The following is a 17,627-nucleotide window of genomic DNA, read 5'->3' as shown; positions in this document are numbered from 1 at the left end:
ATTGAGAAGCTAAGAGATGCTCTCCAACCGCGTCCGATCTCCACATTCATCGATCATGGGTCAAGCTACGGCACTCACGAGGAGCCACAGCTAGCGAAGCTCCATCCCACGAACCACATCCATCAAACTACAGCTCCGCCTGCAAGGCGAGCCCGATCCGAGAGACCGGAGCTTTCACCGTTTCCAACTTTTTTCACCCACCACCCATCACCAATACCCACCTTTCAGAATTCCAGGATATACCCCATCCACCCGTCCGGAACGGGAGGAAAAAAAACGACCTTCACCCTCTTCCACTTCGACTTTTGGACTCTCATTGGCGGTGTCTTGTCCGCGGCTCTTCCTGCGGGAATTGCGGCCCAAACTTCTAGAGCGTTGGACACCGACCGTTTTCCTTTTGAGCCTTTTCGTGTATGCCTTTGGGGAGCGCGCGCAAAAAAGCGTGCAGCGCAAGCGTTGAGAGTAAGGACTACTAGTAGTATATAATAGTCATACAAGTTTTTGATAACACTTACGGAGACGTGGCTAATTCGGTCTCATATTCATGAGTTCTGATCTATAGCATGCTGATGCCGGTCATACATCGCTCCATTCAATCATCAGTCATACATCTCATATGCCCCACACACATCACACTTCCATCACTCCCATCACTCCCATCACTCCCATCACTCCCAACTCGACCACATTATCTCCAACCACGTCTCAAAAATCATCAATGGCCCCCTTCACTTTCACCTCCTTCCCATTCCCATCACTTCCCTCCACACTCCTCCCAATCCGCCCTTTCTTCTTCACCAACTTCCTCCTCCCCGTTCCTTCAACACTACTCGACCTACTCGACCTCCCACTTACTCCTCCTTCACTCCCCGACCAATCACCACTACCCTGCTCCCGACAATGACGTGCATTCTGCAGACTCACCGGCGGATTCTGCGCTTTGGGGAGAGTTCCAGGCCGTAAGATCTCAAAACCTGTGCCGTGGCCGCGGACGATGGCTGCTGATTGGGGGCGGGGTTCGAAGGAGGAAGGGCGGCTGGATGGATTCGAGGGTGCAGCAGTAGTTGTCGTCACGGGAGCGTTGGACAGTTCTGCTGATGCTGTTGAGGGGATCGCGGTGGTGGGTGTGATCGTTGGTTGGATCGTCGTTGTCGGCGCGGAAAGGGTACGAGGGTGCAAGACGTCTTTCGACGGTGAGCGGGAAGAGGTAGAGGTGGAAGTCGATGAAGACCGAGAATGAGATTGTGAGCCTGGACCCGTTTGGCAGAATTTCGTAAAGGGCGTTACGTCGGGAAGGGAAGATTGTCTGACGATCGGAGGTAGCGTTGTCGGCTCGGAGGAGGACTTGCCAGCAGAGGGAGACGACGCAGGTGAAGGCGAGCGGCGGCGAGATGGGACGGCGAAGTAATCGGTCAGGTCGGGGAAAGTAGTGGACCGAGGGGTGCTGGCTGCGCTATTGTTGTCGCCGCCGTTCCACTCGGATCCGGCGTGGCTGGGTTTGCGCACGCGGGGTGTGAGTTGGCCTGTTTCGGCGGCTTGGGACATGCGGTGGGTATGCATTAGGTCGAGGTCTGTGGAGGGTTTGCGAGGGCGTGCTTCAGCTTGGGCTTGATGGGTGAGAAGGCCTGGAGCAGAGGCGGAGATGGGAGCCGAGTCGCTGGGTCCATTGCTGGAACTACTTCCAAAGCTGTCGTCTGCGATTGATGGGTCGATCGGACCGGAGGCGTGGTGGATGGCTTCGAGGGCGGAGAGCGTGCTCGCTGCTGAGCCACTGCGGATGAGAGCTGGGTTGCCGCTGTAGCGGGAGTAGGACAGGGGTGGATGCCGGCTTTTGGACTGCCGGGTGGTGGTGTTCATGTCGGGAGATTCGTCTCGACTGTTGCGACTGCTTGGGAGGCGGTCTGAGGAAGAGTTCCTGGCGGAGTAATATCTCGGATTTGCGGCAATGCCAGTGCTGGAGTTCGAAGTCGTGCTGTTTCGATGCGGGTTGGCGTTCGTAGCCTGCTTCTCTACGTCGGTATTGAAGTCCTTCCTGGGGACATGATCCCAACTCGAAGATGATCCAGAAGTGTCTCGACTGTGGATTGGTAGACTGGCTTCGGAATTGTTTCTCGAGATCCACACGCCTTCGACTTCGATCCCACTTTCAATCGCTCGTATTCCAAAAGGGACGTCGTTTTCCCGGCTATTCGCCCGCCGTCTCCGCTGGGTTATATGGCGCTGAAGTGTCGCCAACATTGTTTTCTCCTGCTCAGCGATGGTGGAATGTTTGCGCAGCTTGCGATGAGTGTAGAAGAGTTTCGCACAGCCCAGAAGTATAGTAACAATAATCGCGCAGCCGAGAACCTGTACAAGGATTCTCTCGTGTCAGCTTAGGCGTGCAAGCATTCCTACGCTTTGCCGAACGTGGAGGAACGTGGGCCGCGCTGGTGGGGCCAGCTCGTATACTTGACTCACGAATGTCAGCTTCTGCCAGAGAGCCCAGCTCTCGAAGAACTTCCCCATGTTGCCGAGCTTGAGGAATGTTGGCGTCGGTCCAGGGTGGTTGATGGCTTGGTGAAGTTTTGGTCAAAAGACAAACAGCAGTATTCACGTCTTTCCACTAGTCAGTGAATTGCACTCGCTCGTCCGGGACATTCGCGTGTCGCGACGAAGTGAATACCGAGAGCAGTTTCAGTCTTTTTGAAGAACGAGAAAATATCGATGTTCGTGGAGCTGGAAGATGTCGATCCACAAATGCACCGACCGAAAAAGCCACGATCAACCAGCGCTCGCAACGACCGACCCGTTGAGATCCGGGAAGAAGGAGAATAGGAGTAATGATGCCTTGCCTTGAGAATTGTTCTTGAAAAGATCAGATGAAGTCCCCAAGCCTCGGACCCACGCCCCTGCAGCCTTGACGATGCTGTGCGACTCGACGTGAAGCGGTGAGTTTGGACGTCGTTGAAGTCGAAAGGAAATAAGACGACGATGCGAACAAGCTCAGTCGCCGCCCGAGCTGTGTGTATATCAAGCTCAAAAGATGAAGGGGAAGAATGCTATAAGTGAGGAGAAGGTGAAGTGAAGAACGCACTCGTCACAAAGGTGGAGAGAAGGATGGTAGACCAATGCACTTTACTTCTCTGCATCCAATGGCACAACTCACCTGCAGGATTTCATGTGGCACGCGGTCATCGTCCACACACTTTTGCCTCTTCTCTGGTCGCGTATGCACAGCTGCGGTGGACCGTAATGTGTGCGACCGGAGGCGTGGCACTCGCTCCTGGCCTCGTTCTCGCGGCCTTTTCCATCGTAGAGGGTAATTGTCCTCCAAGTGTGTCCTGGGTATACAGAGACAGCGTTGGACAACCAATCGTGCTGCTCCTTCTTCAGCCATGCTCTTCCATCTCGGATTCTGCCTTCAAGCCATGCCGCTGGATGGCTTGGCTGGTGGAACAACCACAACGCCGAATCCCATGTAAAAAGGGCTCGTGTCCGGTTCGGATACCACGACGGCCACGCGAGTACACGCTCTGTGCCTTGCGTTCAAGTCTCCCAAGACGCGCTTCTTGTATTGGCGTTCGTCGTACGGATAGCTCTGGCGCGAAGAGCGAATTTGCGTGAATGAAGTCGACAAAGTGATGCTCGAGACAGTCTCCATGTCTTGGTATCGTCGTTATGAGCAATTGCATGAGGACGTGAACGGCAGGAACAAGGTCGTAGAACTGACGAAAGACACTCCGGCAAGTCCGGCTACAGCGTCAGCCAATAGAACTACCCGGTCAGGGTCCGTGAGCCGGCAAGATTTTACCCGGTGCCAGGTCGGAACTTCCAACGTGCAGTGGACAAGAAACATCTCAAGGTCTTTGAATCGCAAACTGCTCTCCGACAGGCAGTCGAATACCGGGCCTGATACCTTCGAGCTAATTCACCCACCAAATCATTTAAGAGGCGACTCTCTCGATCTCATAACACTCGCCATGGCCTGCGATGACCCAGCACTCGACACAATAGTGGAAGACTTGCCTTCCGGAGTCCGCTACGTCGCCGGCGCTGCGATATTCGAGATGCCCGAAAAGCAGACATCGTCACAACCTCCAAAGCTCCTTTGTGTCCGCCGCGCCGCCACCGAGAAAGCGTTTCCCAACTACTGGGAGATGCTAGGCGGCAAGGTCGACCCCAAAGAAACACTCCGCGAAGCCCTCGTACGAGAAGTTTTTGAGGAGACAGGTTTGACAGTGGAGGACGTGACAGCAAAGTTGACGGAGAAGCGCTGGGATCGGCCTGGAGGAGTCAAGTGGGCGCAGTACTGCTATGTCGTGAAGGTCAAACAGCCGGCGATTGTAAAGCTGGATCCCGAGGAGCACCAGGAGTGGCGATGGTGTGGGCTAGAGGAGGTTGAGGAATTGGATCGACTGGAGAATCAGACGGCATTGATGCAGGAGGCCTTTGAAGGATTGCGGGAGATCGGAGGATGATGAGAAGACGATCGATGGAGAAGTGAGCGATCATATGCGAGGTGAAGACTAATCGACGACCATAGCTGGCAGCTTTCCGCTCATTGCGACTATCGCCGAGGTCTTCTATCCATATGATGGACAATTCAGTCGGCCGAAGAGAAGATGTTCTGTTGGCATCGTCAACATCCTCAAGACAGCGGGCCATACATCATCATCGATGGTAACAACGCATCCGCCGAGCTTCCGCTGCAGTGCATTTGGCATTTCTGGAAAAGATCGACGGTATCGATCGACACAGAGCCTCACGAAGCTTAAGTTGGGCAGAAGATGAGCGTGGCGCCGTTAGCGTGAGAGCCGTCGATGAGTTGTTCTCACTTTGCGTCACGTTTATCTCATCCTCACTTATAACACCTCGGGCATAAGGAGAGACGAAGCACACTTCTACCAGACATGGTTCGCGAACGTGCGACCGCAGAGGCAACGACCCATCGACGGGAACATGGGTGTTTGACCTCGCCCGACTGAAGGTGGACGCGATGGTCAGTGCAAGAAACAACGGACAGTATATGCAATGGTCTGCCGCCCTTGGGTCGAAATGAGACGGTCCGACGAAGCTTCGAACCTGCAGATCTCCTCTACCACGGCCCCGTCGATCTCTCTCTACACCATGCAGCTCAACTGCCGCTCTTACCCTTCCAGGACATCCATTACTCGGTTGGAGTCTTCCTCCCGAGCTTTTCACGAGCCCTCACTCGTCAGGGATCCCGCCAGAGCTGCAATGCTTGGACCCTCAATTTTACGTTGTCAGTGCATATGTTGTCTTGAACAATAGCGATCGTCGCTCGTAGCCAGCACGATCCACTCCTATCGCTTACCACACCGGCCTCGCGCGTGGCATCACAGCTTGCTCGTCATGACCATGTCAACACACGGGATATCCAGGATGCCTAGCTGGGTGATCCGTTCAACGCACGAATCGATCGGACTGAAGCGAGGAACTATGCGAGATTACTGTTTATATAGGAGCAGTCGTCGACCTTGAGTATTACTCTTTCTCCTCTGTCATCCTACCATTTATCAATCTTCGCGAATCTCACCTTCCACTCCATACAACACCCTCTCAACCAATTCCATCCCACTCAATCCAAAACACCACCAATATGCGTGCCTCCACCATCTTCGCCCTCATCGGCTCGGCCATCATGGTCTCTGGCGCCGCCATCCCCGTCGAGCAGAAGCGTGACGCCGTCGCCTACGCCGTCCCTAGCGAGCAAATGGACCAGTTGACCAAGATTCTCGGAAGCATCGTCGGCAACGGTATACGATGTCCCTCTTTCCATTGTCGAACACAGGTCTGACATAACTCACATAGGCAACGGCAACAAGGACAACGGCATTGGTAACGGAAACAAGGACAATGGCAATGGAAACGGCTCTGGCAACAAAGATAACGGCAATGGTAATGCGATTGGCAACCCAGGAAGCGGTAACAAGGATAACGGCAACGGCAACTCCATTGGCAACGGCTTTGGAAAGGGTGCCGGTGCTGGCGCTGGCAGCGGTAACGGAAACGGAAACCAGGCTGGCAATGGCAACACCTTCGGTGCGAGAGCTTGATCATATCACAGTTATCCACGTCTTCTAACATCACCGCCAGGCAACGGCAACGACCTCGGAAGCCTCGATCTCGGTGGAATCCTGAACGGCTCTGGTAAGCATCACTCAATACTCCTGTCGTCTTTGATCGGTTCGCTAATACCTCCTCTTTCAGGCAACGTACGTCCCGTCATCAACATCATCCTCCTGTGAGCCGTGACAGGTCCCATGATATGCGTACTGACTGATGCTTTAGAAGGTCGGAAAATGAAGTCGCCAAACTCACTTGAGATGCGTGTGAGTCGGGTCGACAAACTGCTTGCTTGTTGGTCCGGCGTGAGACGGATTTAATGACATTACTACTTGACCACCTCGGCCCGCAAGTGGCGGGGTGTGAACGATTATAGAATGGAGAATCAACTTTCCCGTCCGCCGCTTGGTCGGTTGGATCAAGTCGCGGTCCGGCCATGACAACGCATCCTTCACCGGGTGTTGGCCTGTACAGACCATTGGCATAAAGTATTGTAATGCAACGCTCATACACAACATTTTCACGTCTTCATTCGCCTCTTCCCTGGCCGTCGTCTTAGAAGCGAATGGCAATGCAATGGCCATTCGCTTCTGTCTTCGCCGTCATCTTAAGACCCACATCGACTCCGATGAGCGATTTGTAAGTCTCCAGTGCCGGGATCAGCACTTCTCTGAATTTTTAAAAGAAAAAGGACTCGTACGGCATTATCAAGTCCTCATCCCATCGCTTCCTGACGCGGCTGATACTCCTCCTAGTCCAATACCCTGCGCCTCGCAATACTCCGTCAAAAAAGGTAACTATGAACCCACCAAACTCAAGTCAGCCGACATGCTTCGCTCCCTCAGCGCAACCGCCGTGGACGGGAAAAAGCCAAAATCAAAAAAACATCATACCTGCACCCTCTCCAATTCCATCCCCAGCGCCACAAGTCTCACCCCACACGCCCTTCCGCTCGCATCAACCTCAAACACCATCTGTCCCAAAGGCACGTTGCCGAAGGTGTAGTCGTCTATATCTAGCCAGTTTTGACACGGCCAGTAGAAATCGCCGTTCTTGGGGACATCTTCTGGTAATGCGTAGATGCCTGTGAAGCCCACCGAGCCGCGTCTGTCGTATAATTGATTCGGCACAATGCGGAAATCGACCACGTAGTCTGGCCGACCGAAGACGGTGGAGAGTAAGTCCACTCCGGCGGAAGTGTAGGCTGTGACTTTGAGGCCGGGGGAGGTGTCGAGGGTAAGGGTGAGGGTGGAATTGGCTGTAGGGTCGGTGTATGTTCCGGCGAAGTTGTGGGTTGCTTGGGATCGGGTCGAGGCTTCGAGGGCGGTGAGGAGGGTGGTTATGAGGAGATTGGGGAGGGAGGCGGTGAGTTTGCCGTGAGCCGAGCTAGAGGTGGAGAGGATGCTGAATCCGATGTTGTAGGAGGGGATGAGGGCGAAGACGGAGGTGTATGATCCCCCTTGATAATCGTGTTAGTGGGCGGGTGACGGACCGTGAGAGGGTGAACGTACAATTCCCAGCCTTAGTGTATACATCAACGGTGTGTCCGTTGACTTCGCGGCGGAAGATTTCCCAGCCTCGACCGGCGGCTTGATCGAGAGAGTCAACAAAGGTGGAGGTGCTGAACCAGCGGCGGGTGACGGCTTTGGAGGTCAAGGTGCTATTGAGAATAGCTCTGCCGATTTTGGCGAGGTCGTTGGTGGTGGAGTATGCTCCAGCGGCTCTGGGAATATACATCAGTTGATCGCATCATCAGATATCTGATACGAGGTAAGACTCACGCAGCCAAGGGACCCAGCTCATCATCCCAGCTCGACGACGAGACGTTCCCATTGGGTATAACTGCGTGCTTCGTCACAATCTTCGGCGTGGTATAACTCGTCCCCGTCAATCCCAACGCCTCGACCAACGAACTGTTGAACACAGCCTCCACCTCCTCTCCCGCCAGCTTCTCCAGCGCATACCCCAGAATCGCCCAGTTCGCATTGCTGTACATGGGAGTGTAACCTGGCGCGAAGACGGCCGCCAGGTTTGCGACGGCCTGAATGTAATCTAGACCACATCAGCACATCTCCCACCCACTGTCGACGCTTGCGTGAACTCACTGTCTTCCTTGCACGCAATGTAATCATACCCATTTTTGAAATACCCACACACCGGCTTTTCCTTCGGCGGCCCGCTGCTCATGAACATCTGCACCGTATCAGCGGAGAGATACTCCGTAACCGAGTTCTTGATTGCCACGTCGTTCAATCCATCTTCTACTCGTCAGCCCAGTGTACGCGCGATTCTGGCGATGGGACAATGTCTTTCAGCTTACAGTCTCTCCCAATCCCTGCCAGATACATCATTAGATCTCCCACCGTGATCTCGCTCCAGTCCGGTACAGCGTAGTCCCGACCCTTCGCATCCCCCGTTGCCAGCTCGGGGACATACTCGATAATCGGATCGTTAAGTCGACGGTCTCCATCGTGGATAAGCCAGAGGTAGATCGTCAATATCTTGCTGATACTCGCGACCCGATACACCGAGTCGGCATCCACATCGTTGGCTCCGAGGCTGCTATTCTTGACAAGCTCATCGGCGTGGTGAAATTCCCACAAGAGGTCCTCGTCATTGGCGCTGAAGACTCCAATGGAGAAGGTCGTTTCGTTGTAGGGAGTCTGAGATATATTCGCATGGAGTGTAGCTTCTAGTGATTGGAGTGCTTCGTTGAAGATCGAGTCTTGGGAGAGATTGGTGGGTACCGGGAACTGCTGGCCCTGCAGAGGGCAAATCTGTTTCCCATCTTTGGTCAATACTGCGGCTGTTGTGGACCCCAGCAGGACAGTGAGGATGAGTGCGAGTAGAGGTCTCATTGAGGCGTACAACTACATTGATGAGGATGAGCACGAAAACATTGTGCAAAATTGCACGTAAAGTGAGGTCGAGAGATGACAGGTGCCTGGCATGGATTGACCCATGTTGCCGAGTATTGTTAGAGTCGTGACCGGGGTATGTTTGACCGCCTGTGATCGGCACGGGTATATCTGCGCGACTTTTGACAAGGTTTAAGTCAGCACACTTTGCAGCTTTCAGGTTGGCTCATTGTGGTATTCAGCACGTGGGGGGTCTGCCGTCGCCGAATGAAAACGCAGCTTGAGGTCTTGAAAGAAGGCAGCTCATGCGCACTGCACTGCGGACCTGGTATGAATGATAGATGTATGTGATTGAAGTCACTGTCTCAATCTAGACCATCTGTCTGCGCGGAAGCTCGATCGTGGTCCATCGCAGGCTGAAGCATTACATGCGGCTATAATGTTTAGCTGCTGCTGTATCGGTGTGAAGAAGCGGACTCACGATCTTACAGTACGTCTCGCCTCCTTCTGTGTGTCATGCACTTTTAGCGATCGTGGCCCGCCCCACGCTCTGCTTCAGAATCGCATGATGCGCCTCGAAGATGGGTATCAGTCTTACGCCGCTGAAGCAGTGCGTAAGGTGATGTTAGTGCGATGTTGATCCTTTATCCCGACAACCTCTCATCCATCCTGCTTCTGCTTCTTCACGGGCAGCGCAGGAACCTTGAATCCCCCACTGTCCACCTTGGCAGGAGCTGCACCTCCACCCAGCTGAGTGAAAGTACCACTCTTGAACCATCGATCCTCCTCTGCTTTCCTCTTCCGGTTCATCTCCTCCCTGACCTTTGGATCCACCAACTCCAGACCCTGCACGGGCGTGAATGCAATCGTACTTGCCGTACCGGCAGCACCTCCTACGTTCGTCTTCATACCGCCAATGTTCGTCTTTAACCCAGTCGGACCAACGCCAGAAGTCCTCAACCCAGCAGCCTTGAGCTGACCAGGCGTGCTCAGACCACCGCCGAAGCTGCGAAGAGTGGTAGATGTGCCGCTCGCGTTCGCAGATGTCGAAGTGCCACCCCAACCAGGATTCTTCTTGCTCAACTTCGCTTTGGTACGATTGTCGATCTGTTGTGCACGAATGCGTCCGTCGTTCTGTGCGCCGATCATGCCCAGACCTTTCGTGCCGTCGCCGTATCCCACCTCGGCCTCTTCCTGACCGAAGACCATGCGATTCTGAGCCTTGCGCAGATCTGTCATAGCAGTCGCCTCCTTCATCTTGCGCACTCTACGACCACCACGTTTGCGTGAAGGCTTCTCATCAGGAGCAGGAAGGGCTCTGACACCCTTATTCGGAGCCGCCTCGGAGAGCTTGTTGATGCGCTTCTCGACCTGCTCGGCCAGCGCGAGACCTTGCTCTCCTGATGGTGATTCATGTGCCGAATCAATGCGGGCGGCCAGAACCACTTTGGCGGAGAGAATGCGCATGCCCTGTACTTTAAGATCGGATGGGACGTCGCGGATGATGTCATTGGCGTAGAGCACGCCTTGGTTCCGGACTCCCGTGTTGGTGGCCAAACCGACCGCTCGAGCAGACTTTTTGTTGCCCAGGGGTGGGATATTGCATGCTGGGGTCTTGGCCAGACCGGAGATCCCGCCAGCGTAGTTGATGAGCTGAGCGGCGGTGAGGGACCCAATGAGAGCTGTTAAATTAGGTGCAAACATGGACATTCGAGATTGGACATATTCGGTGAGGACTTTCTTGGCGTGGTCAAGCTTGAAGATCATTTGGCAGGCATGGCGCACCGTCTCCAGCTCGGGCTCCGAGAGTGGCTGGCCATTGGTCTTTGCGGCTTCGAGAGTAACGACCATGAGAGATGGGCCATCCAAGACCTGCTTCAACGGCTTCCCGACGATGTTGTCGGTCGTTTCGCTGATTGCGCGAATGTTCTCCATGGGACCATTGCCGATAATGGCGACAGCTTTGGCGTAATCGAGTGGGTTTTGAATAAGCGTCTCCAGTTCCGGGAATCGTACTGAGTAGTGGTCGCGGATGAACTTGTGTACCAGAATGATCTCGCCATCGATTCCCGTGGAAAGAGTGTTTGATTCTGTGAGCAGCTTGTACTCTGGGTTGTCTTCAATGTTGCCTATATTCCTTGTCTCTTGTCCAGGAGGAAGCGATCTGTAGTGGTTGATTTTCTGCGGGCAGAAGGTAAGGTCAGGGCTGTATTCGAAGAGAAGTTTAATACACTGCATCGCAAACGTGTGCGCAAGGGGATTTGCTTACCTCAAGAAGTGGCTCCAACTGCTTCATCAGCCCCGCGACACTGCGCACATCGCTGACTTTGTGAAGCTCCATTTTCTCGACGCGCGCTTTGGTCTCTTCGGGGTCTTCCTCTGTTTCCGCCTTCAGGTTGACATGTCCCTCGACGTCTTCATCAGGCTCTTCCTCGTCACCATCTAGCTCCATGCCACCTTCCTGACCCTCGCCTGACGTCTCCTTTGCTTCTCCATTCTGATCTGCATAGTTGTCGAGGTATGTGCTGTCGATCTGCTCCTCGTCGTTCTCGTCTCCAGAATCACCAAAGTCGTTCAGCAGCTCATCCGCGATGGTCGCCATTTCAATCCGTGATCGCTGCGCTTACGCGCGCGGTAGCTGGGATTTGCTATCTCAGTAGCTCTTGTACGAGTCTCGGGTCTGCTGCAATCTCGATGGGAGGTCAATTGTCGCTGTGGTGTGTGTTGTCGCAAAGTGCAGATGTTGAAGCTCCAAAGAAGTTGAAGTCGAAGAAGGAGCTCTTGGCGGGGACTTCAAGATTTCTTGTGACAGTCAATCTTCAAAGTCGGAACACCACCTCGTCGCAATAACCATTTTCGATCAACGAAATCACCATGGAGTCCTCACGAGGGCCTCCACGGGTCAAGAACAAGGCCGCCGCGCCTCAGCAGATCTCCGCCGAGCAGCTTCTCCGAGAAGCCGTCGACCGACAGGAGCCCGGTCTCGCCGCGCCTACACAGCGATTCGCGGATCTCGAGGAACTTCATGAGTACCAGGGCCGGAAACGAAAGGAATTCGAGGACTATGTACGCCGGAATCGGCTTAATATGGGCAATTGGTTCCGCTATGCCGCCTGGGAACTGGAGCAGAAAGAGTACCGTCGCGCCCGTAGCGTGTTCGAGCGTGCGCTGGACGTGGAAAGCACGAATATTCAGCTATGGCTCCGCTACATCGATGCCGAGATGAAGGAGAGGAACATCAACCATGCGCGGAATTTGCTCGACCGAGCTGTGACCATTCAGCCAAGAATCGACAAGCTGTGGTACAAGTATGTGTACATGGAGGAGATGCTGGGTAATGTCCCTGGGACAAGACAGGTCTTTGAGCGGTGGATGTCGTGGGAACCGGAGGAGGCGGCTTGGAGCGCGTATATCAAGTTGGAGAAGCGCTATGGCGAATACGAAAGAGCAAGGAACATCTTCGAACGCTTCACAATCGTACACCCGGAGTCTCGGAACTGGATCAAGTGGGCCCGTTTTGAGGAAGAAAATGGCACGAGCGACTTGGTGAGAGAGGTGTTCGGTATGGCGATTGAGACTCTCGGCGACGAATTCATGGATGAGAAGCTCTTTATTGCGTACGCCAGGTTCGAAGCAAAGTTGAAGGAGTATGAGCGTGCTCGCGCCATCTACAAATATGCTCTGGACCGCATGCCCCGATCAAAATCGGCAATTCTGCACAAATCTTATACCACGTTCGAGAAGCAGTTCGGCGATCGCGAAGGTGTGGAAGATGTCGTATTGAGTAAACGCCGAGTTCTCTACGAGGAGCAGGTGAAGGAGAATCCCAAGAATTACGATTCGTGGTTTGACTACGCACGATTGGAGGAGTCCAGCGGTGACCCTGATCGTGTGAGAGACGTATACGAGCGTGCGATCGCCCAATTACCACCATCACAGGAAAAGCGACACTGGCGACGATACATTTACCTCTGGATCTTCTACGCACTGTACGAGGAGCTTGAGACCAAGGACGTTTCCCGCGCCGCTCAAGTCTACGACGAAGCTCTGAAGATTCTACCTCACAAGAAATTCACCTTTGCGAAAATCTGGATACTCAAGGCACACTTCCATCTTCGTCAAGCAGACCTCACTCAAGCACGCAGGACACTTGGAACCGCGATTGGCATGTGCCCGAAGAATCGCCTCTTCCGAGCCTACATCGACATGGAACTCAAGCTCTTCGAATTTGTGCGGTGCCGGACCTTGTACGAGAAATGGATCGAGTTCGATGCTAGCAACAGTCAAGCCTGGATCAAGTTTGCCGAGCTGGAGCGCGGGTTGGAAGATCTCGACCGGACACGAGGCATATTCGAGCTGGCGACGCAGCAGGAGGTTTTGGACATGCCGGAGTTGGTGTGGAAGGCATACATCGACTTTGAGGAGGAAGAAGGAGAGTTTGAACGCACCCGCGAGCTGTATGAAAGACTCCTGGCGAAAACGGATCATGTCAAGGTCTGGGTCAGCTATGCGCACTTCGAGATCAACGTGCCGGACGCTGCAGAAGAGGAGATGGACGAGGACGAAGAGGCGCCTATATCAGATGCTGCCAAGGCCAGAGCACGCGCCATCTTCGACCGAGCACACAAATTGTACAGGGACCGCAATCTCGTCGATGAACGTGTGGCATTGCTCCAGGCCTGGGATGGCTTCGAGACCACGCATGGTTCGGATGAGGACAAGGAGAAGGTCAAGAAGATGCTGCCGAGACGGGTCAAGAAGCGGAGAAAGTTGGACGATGACTCCTTTGAGGAGTACCTCGACTTTGTCTTCCCTAACGACGACGAGAGCAGTCGGAATATCAGCAAGCTTTTGCTGCGTGCTCAGAAATGGAAAGAGCAAATGGCAGCTGCTGGGAATGGGGACGCATAGGTGTCGAAACCTATGAAACGAAGAGTATAGCATGAGCCCCTTTCATTCGACATGCTTGACGCATTTCGGTGAAGACTGCTATATAGTGTGCTTCGAGCAAGGCATTACCCGAACCGACACCATACCACGCTTCAATGCACGTCTGTCTCGCCATACTGCTAAGTGAGCGGTTACCGCCTTTGACCGTCTTGCTACATTACCGGTACCTTTGCCTGTACGCCTGTTAAGTACGACCTGCCAACCCATCTAGACCTGCAAGACTGCCCCGTTCAGAGCCCGTTGACTTTGTCGCACGTGAAACATGGTAGAATAAGGTTTCATAGCGCTTTTTTTTTACCGCCCTGCAGCTGCAGATTCTGTCACGCTAAGGAAGAACGGTGCCTTTCCAAGTTGTCACTTTCACGACCTCGACATCGGCGTAAATCAACATTATCATCATTGTGTTCTCGCGCAGGACGACCGTCATCATGGCAGACCGCATTCCGTTTCCGCAAGATCAGAGCGAGTTTGCAAATGATCCGCGCGTCGCCTTCTCAAAGGAGAAGAACAACTACTTCCTCGAAGATGAGAAGGGGACTGAGTGGGAATGGATCGCGAGCCGCAACACTTGGAGCGAAACGGTAAGCATGCTCCGTCGATCATTGCGTTTCAGAGCGAAGACGAATGTGTCCATCTGCTAATACATTGCCGCAACGACGCAGGTCCCCGAAGAGCTCATGAAACAATGGGCCGAAGCATACAAGGTTGAAGGAGTCGACGAGAATGAGCCCGCTATGAATCCAGCCCAGAAACGGAAGCAGGCGCAGCTCGACAATGTACGCATCCATGCCTCCTGTAAATCGAACACATCGGCCCTGACACCTCGCAGCCGGAGGAAAATCCAAATGCCAACAAAGCCAAGCGTACTACCAATGCCACGACTGGAAAAACCACTGCCACCGACAAACTTCTGGATCCGGATAATGCCATCGTTGTGACGGGCCTTCCTCTGGATGTGAATGCTGACGAGATCGAGAAAGTGTTCCAACGCTACGGAGTCATTGCGGAGACACCGAACGATTCAAGCAAGATCATCCACATCAGCGAGAACGAGGATGGTCTGCCCACGGGCAACGCTGTCATTGGTATGTCAGTCAGGTGTCTTCTGCGAGATTCAGCTAACATGATGTCAGTCTTCAACGATCTACACGGCGTTGCGCAATCCATAGAATTACAAGATGACGCAGAATTCAGCCGCAAAGGCAGCCGCAAGACGAACAAAATCAGTGTACGAGCCGCCACAAAAGAGGATTTTCAACGCGAGAAGGTTCGTATCGATAAGCCAGTGTCAGACGCTCAATTGAAGCGCAAGAAAGCCGAGATTGCCGAGTAAGCCTACGTTTCCGTGCGCGCAAAGCGTGTTCTTACTGATTGTCATCAATAGCCGTCTGAAGTCTTTCGAAGACGAGGACGAAGAGCCAATCCCTGCTCCTCGCAAGTCTGCATCCTGGGAGAAATTGGTCATTATCAGTAACATCTTCACCCTGGCGCAACTCGAGGAGGACGAAGAGCTTGCAGACGACATTCACAGAGATGTTCTGGAAGATGCCGAGACAATCGGACCCGTCAAGAATGTCGTCGTTTACGACCTGGAGCCGCGAGGAATCTGCGTCATTCGTTTCCGGGACGTGGAGTCTGCCCAGAAGTGTGCCGATGCTTGGGATGGTCGAAGATACAATGGAAGAGCGGTCCGTGCCGGTGTGCCTACTGAAGCGGTGAAGTTCAAGAGAAGCTTGAAAACTCGCAAAGAGGACGATGAGGAGGAGCGCCTTGCGCAATTCTCGAAGGACCTTGAGGCTGGAGCTTAAGCTGTAATAATAAATCGCAGCTTGCCTCGAGCAGCGTTTTTGAGACACTCCGATGTGAGCGCCATCCTATAATACACAAAGAGCATCCCTGGACTCTACTCGGCCTTCACGCGCTCTCCTCTCTCAGCGTACGGATCAACATGGGTCGAAACAAACTTGGTTGCTTTGATCTTGGACTCGAACAGGATATCCAGCTCTTCATATGAGCGATCGCGGGTCTCGGGCAAGCGCAAATAGGCCCAGACGAAGAAAACCAGACATGTCCCTGCCCAAAAGTACGCGGTCTTCCCGTGCCACGCTGCTTCCGTCGGGTTGATCATGTATGGCTCGATCACATTGCCGATAACCTGGGAGATATAGTACGCGATCCGGGAAAGGCAGACGGACTTGTTGCGTAAACGCATCGCAGACGTCTCGGATATGATGGCATAGCAGACCGGTCCTACCGTGAGGTAGTATATGAGGAGCCAGCCAACGACAAGACCTGCCTGGCCATAAGATGAGCCGCTGGAATCGGAGACAGATGCAAGGATACCAGTCAGTAGAAGAAGGCCCAAAAGACTTCCCAACCCCACCACGTAAAGCGTCCGTCGACCGAAGCGAGAGATAAGGAACCAGGACACGATCGTGCCGATGGAGGCCAGGCCGAGACCACCGACGCTGAATTTGAAGGAGTAATTGGGGGAGAGACCCGCCTGGACGAAGAAATATGCCGGTGTACCGCCGAGAGGGCTCCCACACCAGACCTGCGCTGCAAAGACCATGCACGCAATCTCTGTGCGGCGCAGATCGACACCCTTGAAGCAGTCCATATACGATGAGCCACCTTCGAACTCCGCCTCGATCTGCATCGTATGCTTAATGAGAGCGATGGTATCGTCCGTCTTGTCCGCGGCCTTTGTGGAAGACAGTCTCTTGAGCGAGTGCCTCGCATCCTCGATTCGACCTTGCCGTACCAGCCACCAGGGTGACTCAGGCGCGAACGCGATCAGCACGAGGAGAGGAAATGGAAACACCCATTGGATGGCGAACGGAATCCTGTAAGCCCATTGTGTGGTGCCGTTGCTGAACCCTGTCAAAACACCCGCGGCGATCAGTTGACCAAGAGCCCAGCACAGGTTGACGTAGACGGTCAAGTAGCCTCGCAACTTCAAAGAACTGAGCAAGGTCATCAGTTCATGGTCTGGTGATATGCAATGCTTCGACAGTAGAGAGAAACTTACCAGATTTCGGAGGCATACGCGGGGGCCATGGTCGCGAACACCCCCCATGGGATGCCACAGAGGATCAGACCAATCAACAATACGGCCAGAGACGGTGCGAAGAACAGCGGGAAGATGAAGGCGATGATGGCCGCGAGCGAGACGATGAGAACCTTGCGGTACCCGAATTTGTGAGTCAGCCAGCCGTTCAAGAATGCGCCCATGATCGCTCCAATGGTCGGAGCAGTACCCAGGCCAGATTGCCACGGCGCAGGTATCTGATAGCCATCGTCGACGCGAATGCCATATCTCTGCGAGAAAGCCGGCTGTGCGAACAAGGACGAGACCAGGACAATATCGTAGCCCTCCATGATGCTGCAGATATACGTCACCGGTCAATTGTTGTCGGAAGCTTCATGGGACATTTGGGAGACTCACATGGCCATTGACACCGCCATTGACCAGAACACAGCTTTCCGCTCGTCCTTCAACGCTTGCCAGAAGTTCGTGGTCTTCTCGATGTTCGCGGCGAGCTGGGCCACCTCGACCTCGGATTGCTCCTTGGTCTCGATACGCACGTCATCCATATTGCCTTGGGTCTTTTCGTCTTGGGAAGACAGACTCATCGTGACCGGCCAGATGTGTAATGATACGCAGACCGAAAGTGGTCAATCGAATGCGAAGAGATGTGAGAAACCTGCGGTGGTCTTGCCGTGCGGAGTCCTCGGACGGAGATCGAATGA

At 53.9% G+C, this 17,627-nt stretch overlaps 8 protein-coding genes across 8 annotated transcripts; 4 read left to right on the top strand and 4 right to left on the bottom strand.

Annotated features, from left to right (window-relative positions):
- Positions 1 to 224: 224 nt before the first annotated feature.
- MYCGRDRAFT_90019 (uncharacterized protein) lies at positions 225 to 2,505 on the bottom strand (the record flags this gene model as incomplete). The annotated part of the gene is made up of 4 exons (XM_003856620.1): positions 225 to 469; positions 583 to 586; positions 925 to 2,346; positions 2,458 to 2,505. The coding sequence occupies 4 exons, from the start codon at positions 2,503 to 2,505 to the stop codon at positions 225 to 227; spliced, it is 1,719 nt and encodes a 572-aa protein (XP_003856668.1).
- Positions 2,506 to 3,959: 1,454 nt separating this feature from the next.
- Positions 3,960 to 4,457, top strand: MYCGRDRAFT_90018 (uncharacterized protein; the record flags this gene model as incomplete). Its single annotated transcript, XM_003856966.1, has 1 exon — positions 3,960 to 4,457. One exon carries the CDS (start codon positions 3,960 to 3,962, stop codon positions 4,455 to 4,457), a length of 498 nt encoding a protein of 165 aa, XP_003857014.1.
- Positions 4,458 to 5,599: 1,142 nt separating this feature from the next.
- MYCGRDRAFT_90017 (uncharacterized protein) lies at positions 5,600 to 6,248 on the top strand (the record flags this gene model as incomplete). Its single annotated transcript, XM_003856967.1, has 4 exons — positions 5,600 to 5,756; positions 5,812 to 6,042; positions 6,097 to 6,150; positions 6,211 to 6,248. The coding sequence occupies 4 exons, from the start codon at positions 5,600 to 5,602 to the stop codon at positions 6,246 to 6,248; spliced, it is 480 nt and encodes a 159-aa protein (XP_003857015.1).
- A 269-nt stretch (positions 6,249 to 6,517) lies between these two features.
- On the bottom strand, positions 6,518 to 9,032 carry MYCGRDRAFT_107637 (uncharacterized protein; the record flags this gene model as incomplete). The annotated part of the gene is made up of 6 exons (XM_003856619.1): positions 6,518 to 6,532; positions 6,960 to 7,525; positions 7,578 to 7,789; positions 7,848 to 8,118; positions 8,172 to 8,330; positions 8,387 to 9,032. 6 exons carry the CDS (start codon positions 8,922 to 8,924, stop codon positions 6,518 to 6,520), a joined length of 1,761 nt encoding a protein of 586 aa, XP_003856667.1.
- A 552-nt stretch (positions 9,033 to 9,584) lies between these two features.
- MYCGRDRAFT_67218 (uncharacterized protein) lies at positions 9,585 to 11,620 on the bottom strand (the record flags this gene model as incomplete). Its single annotated transcript, XM_003856618.1, has 2 exons — positions 9,585 to 11,105; positions 11,194 to 11,620. 2 exons carry the CDS (start codon positions 11,524 to 11,526, stop codon positions 9,585 to 9,587), a joined length of 1,854 nt encoding a protein of 617 aa, XP_003856666.1.
- A 178-nt stretch (positions 11,621 to 11,798) lies between these two features.
- MYCGRDRAFT_98811 (uncharacterized protein) lies at positions 11,799 to 13,835 on the top strand (the record flags this gene model as incomplete). The annotated part of the gene is made up of 1 exon (XM_003856968.1): positions 11,799 to 13,835. The coding sequence occupies one exon, from the start codon at positions 11,799 to 11,801 to the stop codon at positions 13,833 to 13,835; it is 2,037 nt and encodes a 678-aa protein (XP_003857016.1).
- Positions 13,836 to 14,374: 539 nt separating this feature from the next.
- MYCGRDRAFT_67212 (uncharacterized protein) lies at positions 14,375 to 15,682 on the top strand (the record flags this gene model as incomplete). The annotated part of the gene is made up of 5 exons (XM_003856969.1): positions 14,375 to 14,455; positions 14,537 to 14,650; positions 14,704 to 14,959; positions 15,008 to 15,161; positions 15,259 to 15,682. 4 exons carry the CDS (start codon positions 14,552 to 14,554, stop codon positions 15,680 to 15,682), a joined length of 933 nt encoding a protein of 310 aa, XP_003857017.1.
- Positions 15,683 to 15,777: 95 nt separating this feature from the next.
- On the bottom strand, positions 15,778 to 17,471 carry MYCGRDRAFT_35119 (uncharacterized protein; the record flags this gene model as incomplete). Its single annotated transcript, XM_003856617.1, has 3 exons — positions 15,778 to 16,840; positions 16,906 to 17,259; positions 17,323 to 17,471. The coding sequence occupies 3 exons, from the start codon at positions 17,469 to 17,471 to the stop codon at positions 15,778 to 15,780; spliced, it is 1,566 nt and encodes a 521-aa protein (XP_003856665.1).
- Positions 17,472 to 17,627: the final 156 nt, after the last annotated feature.

Source organism: Zymoseptoria tritici, chromosome 1 (genome assembly GCF_000219625.1).
Source record: "Zymoseptoria tritici IPO323 chromosome 1, whole genome shotgun sequence".
Lineage (NCBI taxonomy): Eukaryota > Fungi > Ascomycota > Dothideomycetes > Mycosphaerellales > Mycosphaerellaceae > Zymoseptoria > Zymoseptoria tritici.
This window is presented reverse-complemented; position numbering and strand designations above follow the sequence as displayed.